The 8,372-nt window shown below is 47.8% G+C and overlaps 1 protein-coding gene across 1 annotated transcript in view; it reads left to right on the forward strand.

Annotated features, from left to right (window-relative positions):
- Positions 1 to 1,891: 1,891 nt before the first annotated feature.
- Positions 1,892 to 8,372, forward strand: part of LOC123129969 (probable LRR receptor-like serine/threonine-protein kinase At3g47570) — a 7,981-nt gene continuing 1,500 nt past the window's right edge. Inside the window, exon 1 of the mRNA XM_044549923.1 lies at positions 1,892 to 2,242. Within this exon, the coding sequence (XP_044405858.1) occupies positions 1,936 to 2,242 (307 nt within the window). The 5' untranslated portion in view covers positions 1,892 to 1,935. The remainder of the gene's footprint in view (positions 2,243 to 8,372) is intronic.

An 8,372-nucleotide genomic window follows, 5' to 3' on the forward strand; every position in this document is an offset into this window, starting at 1 on the left:
ATGTTGATAGATTTTGAAGAACATTTTTTCATGAAGAGAAAACGCGCCCTCAACCCACTTCTAAATGATTATTGGAAGGCTCCCGAAGTAGCACTCGTCAATTAATTGCTTCGGAGTCTTCGGGAGTAGCCAGGTGGGATATATGCAGCTGCAGCAATCTCACCTGGGCTTGGGCCAGATGTCAAGACATGGTACCCGGCTTTCTTTTGTTTTTGTTTTTTGAGCAAATTGGTAATTTTTGTTTTTCCCTCAATTTTTTCTTTTTTTGCGGGTGATCCCTCAAAAATTGTAATACTAGCTTTGGCAATCGATGGAGCTGTGTGCTTTAGGTTTTTCTTTCACTGATGTCCTGAAAATTTAACGGCTTGGATCAACGTGAGCTTGTGTCTCGTTTGGTGGTGGTTTAGGTTGATCCTTCAGCGGCAAAGCCATGCAGAAACTAAACTTTTTGTAAGCAAGCATGCTTCGCTATCAATTGACATCAGCTTGTTAACAAAATGAAAATTTAAAATTGCCAAGGGCATCAAACGGTAGTTTGCCGAACACAAAAGTCTAACTACCAAGACTTTGTTTTTTCTAAAAAATGCTTCCATATCACAAATATTGTTTCATTGTAGCATCTCTTCCGTGGGGGAAACATTTGTTGTGTTTTCCTACATGCTTTCCTTTTTCTCTCTGAAATGCACTTTGAAATAATATTGTTGTAAATAAACTAGAAATGTTTTTATCCTCTTCTCTTTTATTATTGGCATGCTAAAGAGACATTATAATTATTATAATTGTAGGTTGAATTTTCAAACGATCCCCAATAACCGATTAGAGGAGTAGAAATACTACCCGTGGCAGGTCCGGTTCCACAGCGTGACGGCGCACCTCAACTTCCCGTGGGGGACGGCTCCCGCCCACCTCGTCCCACTGCCACGGGGGGTGGTGGATGCGGCAATGGCTCGGGAGGACCGAGAGGCGAGGGAGCGTCTCGCAGCGGAGGCCGCCGACGAGGCGTACATGGCCAAGCTCCGCCGCAAGCACCCTGAGCCGCGGAGCAGGCCATCTTCACGGAACGGGCGGTCAACAGCGAGGTCATCATCATTTCCGACGACGAGTAGCAAGGCGGCGGCGACGGCGATGCTAAGGAGTTCGACGCCGAGGAGTGGCGGCGCATCTTCCCTGACTCCGACGACGACGTCACTGGCCCGGACCCCATGGATGGTGGCATGTCGAGGCAAGATTGGCTCGATCTCTACTATGGCAAGGATGAGGATGAAGATTAGTTTAGTTTTAGTTTATGTTTAGTTGTAGTTTTAAGTTTAAGTTTAGTTTAAATTTTGGCTGTCAAGACAATGATTTAAATTTCGGTTGTTTAAATTCGGTTGTCGAGACAATGTGACCAATTTCGGCTGTTTAAATTGAAAGTAGGTCGAGTTATTATGCAAATTTGAATTGTACTCCATTATGTATAAGGGATCGAATAGGTCCGGTCAAATCTTAGTGAAATAAAAATACTCCACTAAGATTTTGCTCAGTCGGATCCTCCACTATTTTTAGAGAATCGGTTAGAGTTGCCCTAACCACTGACACTTTGCAGTTGTTCCGCGTGTTGGAATGACTGCCACGACGAGTGTGCGAGACCTTGACGAGAGCATGCGACGACCTAGCAAGGACGGTTCACACCTAACCAAATTTGTGTCCCCCGTGATCAGCCATGCCCAAGGACAAGTCCAGCTGCAGAGTCGGTGGCGTGTCCTTGCAATATGTCCGTCTTGACTGACTTGAAAAACCGCGTCGATCGGTCGGGTCAAGATTCCATAAATTCAGGGATGAAATAATCACGAGGCGAGGCTATATAATCCGTCGCTCGCTACACTCCATGTCCATGCACACCACTCATCAGTCTCGCTGTCCACTCCACAGTACGTCCACACCCAGCTCATATCAATGGCCGCTCTACCATGGTTCATCCGCACTCCCTTCTTCATCCTCGTACTACTACTACTCTCCACCGTCTCATCTTCTTCGTCTTCCCTCACCCCGGCCAACAGCAATGGCGGCGACACCGACCTCGCCGCCCTGCTCGCCTTCAAAGCCCAGCTCTCCGATCCTCTCCGCGTCCTGGCCCTCAACTGGACGACCGGCACGTCCTTCTGCCGCTGGGCCGGCGTCTCGTGCGGCCGACGCAGGCAGCGGGTCACCGCTCTATGGCTGCCGAACACGCCCCTCAATGGATCCGTGTCGCCGCACATCGGTAATCTCTCTTTCCTCTCCGTCCTCAACCTCGCCAACATGGGAATGGGAATGGTACCAGAGAGGTTGTTAAATGAGAGGTCTAATGATGCTAAGCTTTTTAAATTTTCTAGTGGGCTTGGAATTAAGCCTTTGAAGAAGTTGTGTGATAGATTTAAGTCGATTAGCATGTTAAGTTGTCCGAGTGATTCCGGGATGCTTCCTATCAAGAAGTTGGAAGAAAGGTCCATTCTATATGTTTGTCTTAGATATGAAACATCGGCCGGCACTGCACCAGTGAAGGAATTATTTGAGAGATCTAGTATGAGAAGTTTATCTAGGTGGAAAAAGCACAAAGGTATCATTGAACTTAACTGGTTACTCGACAAGTCGATCTCTTCTAACAAACTAAGATTACCAAAGCTGCTTGGTATAGAGCCTGATAATTTGTTTGCATGGAAAGAAACTCGCTCTAGTCTCCTGAGCATGCCCATTTGTGTTGGTATAGGGCCTAACATGTTATTGTTGGAGAGATCAAGATATACAAGATTCTCCAACATCGCGGTAGATTCTGGGACTGGCTTGGTGAGTAGGTTGTCACTAAGATCAATCCGTACAAGGCTGCTTAGGTTTGAAATTTCTACTGGGAGTCCACCTATTAACTGGTTTTCAAATGCACTGAACTCATATAATCGTGAACTGAGGTTTCCCACAAGACTAGGCAGGACGCCTGTGAAAGAGTTAGCTCCTATTATAAGGATTTGGAGTCGTCTGCACTGGGAAAGAGCTGACAAGAAGTCTAGGTTCCCCTCTAAATGGTTACGTGCCAAAAGAAGCATGTTCAAAGCTCCATTTTTTCCAAGTGTTGTTGGTACTTGACCGGACAACCGATTATTATCCAATGTCAGAACAGACAATTTGGATAAGTTACCGAGGGAAGCCGGAATTTCACCTGTCAATTGATTGGATGAAATACCCAGAGTCGAGAGTTCCTGCATAAGAGACAATTCTTGTGGAATCTCCCCTGTTAGGTTGCCAGAGTCGAGTGCTAGCGTGGTAAGATCGGTGAGATTGCTAAGAGCAGTTGGGATCGAGCCCACAAGGTTATTAGAACCCAATCGAAGAATTTTCAGGTTTGGCAATTTGGCTACCCATGTCGGCACAACATCCACAAAAGAATTGCCAGCCAAAGAAATTCTTTCTAGGTACTGGCATGTTGCAAGCCCCGATGGAAACCGGCCAACAAAATTGTTGTTACCAAGGTCGATAACTTGCAGCATTGGGAGACTAAAACTTTGATTGGTCGAAAACGTTCCAGTTAGTCTGTAGTTTCCTGCGATTGCAAGGACCTGCAACTTTGACATGTTGAACATGGCTTGTGGTACCACGCCAGAGAGTTGATTAACATGCAGGGCCAAGATCTCAAGCATGGATAGGGATGCAATAGAGTGTGGTATAGGACCTGAAAGGCTGTTATTTCCCAAATAGACTTCTCTCAAAGAGCGCGTGTTGTTGAACAAATGCGGTGGTATTTGGCCACTCAAGTCATTGACGGCCAGACTAATCATCGTGAGGTTGTGCATACGTTGCAGCATATCAGGAGGGATCTGGCCAGAGAGTCTGTTGAAACCTAGATGAAGGAAATCGAGTCGCGTGAGGTTGCCTAGGGAAGCTGGTATGGCATTTGAGAGGCTGTTGCCTCTAACGACGAGGTATCTAAGACGATGGAGCCTGCCAAGCTCTGCTGGAATGGAGCCCGTGAGGTTGGTGTTGGCGAGGTTGAGGACGGAGAGGAAAGAGAGATTACCGATGTGCGGCGACACGGATCCGTTGAGGGGCGTGTTCGGCAGCCATAGAGCGGTGACCCGCTGCCTGCGTCGGCCGCACGAGACGCCGGCCCAGCGGCAGAAGGACGTGCCGGTCGTCCAGTTGAGGGCCAGGACGCGGAGAGGATCGGAGAGCTGGGCTTTGAAGGCGAATTTTACCTACTTGATTACCTTGAACCTCTCATTCAATAGTCTAGAAGGCCAAATACCCGAGGGTGGTGTTTTCTCAAACCTCACGTTGCAATCTTTGATTGGGAATGTTGGGCTATGTGGCGCTCCACACCTACAGTTTTCGCCATGTCTTGACATACCTCGCTCAAGTAACAAGCACTTCTTACCAATTCTACTCCCAACGCTCACACTAGCTGTTGGCGCCATTGTCATTTCCCTATACATATGGTTCAGAAAGAAACTTAAGAAGGGAGAGGACATGGTTGCTGCCGATCCAACTGATGTCACATGCCATCAAATAGTCTCCTATCATGAGCTCGTTCGTGCCACCAATAGTTTCAGCGAAGATAACATTTTAGGTTGCGGAAGCTTTGGAAAAGTATTCAACGGCCAATTGAGTACCGGTTTGGTGGTTGCAATAAAAGTTCTTGACATGCAGCTGGAGCAGGCCATTCGAAGTTTTGATGCTGAATTCGAGTGCTTCGCATGGCGCGACACCGCAACCTGATAAAGATACTCAATACATGTTCAAATCTGGACTTCAGAGCGCTAGTGCTCCAGTACATGCGAATGGAAACTTGGAGACACTCCTGCACCGATCTCAGAGTTCATGGCGCCTAGGGTTCCTTGAGAGACTAGGCATCATGCTCGACGTCTCGATGGCAATGGAGTATTTGCACCATGAGCATTATGAACTTATCTTGCACTGTGACTTGAAGCCTAGCAATGTGTTATTTGACGAGGATATGACAGCGCATGTGCCAGACTTTGGCATTGCAAGGTTGATTCTAGAGGACAACTCTATGACATGTGCGAGCATGCCGGGAACAGTGGGATACATGGCTCCAGGTACCTAACTAGCTAGCCCTTGTTATCTTGTTTGACCAACCACTTTGCAAACCATTTATAGATTAGTCTCGACCTAAACAATATGGTCAAGTAATTTTGGTTCAATTTTTGTTAATGTTCTATTGAGCAGAATACGGGTCTCTTGGGAAAGCATCACGGAAGAGCGATGTGTTCAGTTATGGAATTATGCTTCTTGAAATGTTCACTGGAAGGAGACCCACTGATGCTATGTTCGGTGCACAACTAACCCTTAGGCAGTGGGTCCATCATGCATTTCCTTCTGAGCTCATCCAAGCCGTTGATGGCCAGCTACTGCACGGCTCTTCTATTTCTAGCTCCAGCTTGGATGATGGTTTTCTTGTGCCGGTCTTCGAGTTGGGATTGCACTGCTCCAGCGACTTGCCTGATCAAAGGATGGCGATGCGCGATGTAGTCGTGACGCTGAAGAAGATCAAAGCCGAGTACATCAAATTGACAGCAACCATGCCACATTGTGGAACACAATGATTGATATCAGTGTGCTTGCTTATGTCTCATCTATAACTATGTATAGATGCGTCTGATTCTACTTCTGCACTCAGAACACTCACAAAAGCATTTGGGATGGCAAATGACTGAGATAAGCTGTAATGGGTGTATCATACGTCTTGCGTGTATTCTTCTCTCCGACTGTGAGAGTAGCATTCTCTCGTTCCTTTCTGAAATCTGAACAAAGACCAAAGGCACGTGCATATTTAACTGGGCACCAAAGATGTCTGAACAAAACCAAACTCTCATAACAATCAACTAGTAGTAGGCAACCGAATCATGTTCCATCTGTAGTGAGAGAGAGAGAGAGAGAGAGAGAGAGAGAGAGAGACATAGTGAATATTGTAGCATATCACTCCCCCAGGCTGTTCAAGCAGGTCATTAGCGAATAGTGAAGCTTTAGCCTGACAAAATATCATAGTATTATCACAAAAGATGACAAGAGTGCGCTTCCTAGGTGCTATCTCCTCTGCTCAAGTGCCTACAGAAAGTCAAGACTCCATGAACCACGCTTGGCAAACAAAAATGTTACCCCAGAAGACAAGCTAGCTATTTCTTTTCGGGGAAAAACAAGATAAGCTATTTTCGACTGCCGCCGGAGCAGAGTTCACCGCAGAGCTCCCAAGTCTCGCCAGAATGCCGACGGATGTGGTACTGAAATGGTGACCGATGATTACTTGTTCTTTTCCCTGAATGAAACGGGGTTGTTGCTAACTGAGATTTAGAGATTTAGGGGAAGTCTCGGTCAGGTACTCAGCCGTAGGCGTAGCGGCCTGGTTAGGGGTACTAATGGCCTGTTCTGGGTTCTCTTTTGTCGTGTTTGTTTGTATTTGTAATTTTGTATTGAGCGAGCAGGCCTTTTTTTGTAATTTGTTTACTGCCTGCTCATTTCTTTCGCCCGGCGTTGTTTGGTCGTCAGGCTGGTGCAAGATGAGTCAACAAGTTTTAGAGCCTTTTCAGGAGGCATAAAAATCACCGCCTGGAGGCGAGCCGGCGGTAGAATCGGCGCTGGGGCGATTGGGCATCCAGCCGTCGCCCTCGGTCACCGATATCGGCCCATTCGCGGCCGCTTTATGGCCTAGATAAATTAAAAAATGGCCCGATATCGGCGAGAAACGACCCATATTCGACGTGGTTCGGCGTTGAATTCTCAACATAATAATTTTTTTATTACATAGTTTATCACAGAAAATCAAATAATTCAACAAAATAGTGCAACAACAAATAGTTCAATACAAATTATATAGTTTAACAAATAAAAACTCATCACACGTCGAGCTAGGCGTCGCCCTTGATCCTCCACATGTGCTTCACCAGATCCTGCTGCAGTTGATGATGCACTTGTGGGTCTCGGATCTCCTGACGCATACTGAGATAGGCAGTCCAGGTTGTCGGTAGCTGGTGATCAACTTCGGCTAGAGGACCCTGCCTGTAGTATGGTTCAGTACTGTCAAACACTGGCTCTTCCTACTCGCTCTCGATGATCATGTTGTGCAAGATGACACTGCAAGTTATGATCTCCCACATTTGATCTTTCGACCAGGTCTGAGCAGGGTACCGGACAAAAGCAAATCAAGATTGGAGCACACCAAATGCCCGCTCGACATCCTTTTTGCAAGCCTCCTGCACCTTGGCAAAGTGGGATTTCTTGTCTTCTGGCACATTGTTTGAGATAGTCTTAACAAATGTAGACCATCTAGGATAGATGCCATCAGGTAGGTAGTACCCCTTATTGTAGTGCCGCCCATTGACCTGGAAGTTCACCGGAGGAGAATGACCTTCAACAAGCTTGGCAAAGAGAAGGGAGCACTGCAGCACGTTGATGTCATTGTGAGTTCCTGACATACCAAAGAAGGAGTGCCAAATCCGGAGGTCCTGTGTTGCCACCGCCTCAAGTACCACACTGCAACCGCCTTTGGCGCCTTTGTACATCCCCTGCCAAGCAAATGGACAGTTCTTTCATTTCCAATGCATGCAGTCGATGCTTCCAAGCATCCCAGGAAATCATCTTGCTGCATTCTGTGCTAGGATCTAAGCAGTGTCTTCCGCATTAGGTGTTCGCAAGTATTGCGGTCCAAACACTGCCACCACTGCCCAACAGAAACTTGTAGAAACACTCAATGGTGGTGGACTCGGTCATGCGCCCATAGTCGTCGAGTGAATCACTGGGAGCTCCGTATGCAAGCATCCTCATCGCTGTCATGCACTTCTGGATTGAGGTGAATCCAAATTTGCCGGTCCAATCCTTGCACTTGAAGTAGCTGTCGAACTCCCGGATGGAATTCACAATCCTGAGGAAAATCTTTCGGCTCATCTGATAACGGCGCTGAAATGTTTTGTCGCCGTGCAGTGGAGAGTCGGCGAAATAGTCGGAGCAGAGCATGAAGTAGCCCTCGAGACGATGTCGGTTCTTTGCTTTTATCCACACGGCGCTGAGCCACCTTGCCGCGGCTTTTCATTGCTCACCAGCAGGTCGGCGAGGGCGGCGAGGACCATGAGATGTTCCTCTTCCTGGACGTCGGCATCGGCTTCCTTCTCCAGCAACGCGACGAGCGCTTCCTCGTCGTCCGAGTCCATTGCCGAGGCAGGCAAATCGCCGAACACCTTGCGGGCGCGTACTCGCCGCTACACCGCCCCTCCACGGCTAGAAACGCCGGAAAAATCGCCCAACCGGTGGTGGAGAAGCTGCCTCGGCGAAACTTCTGCTCTTTTTCTGGCGGGGATGAGCTATCTAGCGGTGGCGGACGGTGGGCGGCGTCGGGATCAGCCGGTTGGCGG

The sequence above is a fragment of the Triticum aestivum genome, chromosome 6A (genome assembly GCF_018294505.1).
Source record: "Triticum aestivum cultivar Chinese Spring chromosome 6A, IWGSC CS RefSeq v2.1, whole genome shotgun sequence".
NCBI lineage: Eukaryota > Viridiplantae > Streptophyta > Magnoliopsida > Poales > Poaceae > Triticum > Triticum aestivum.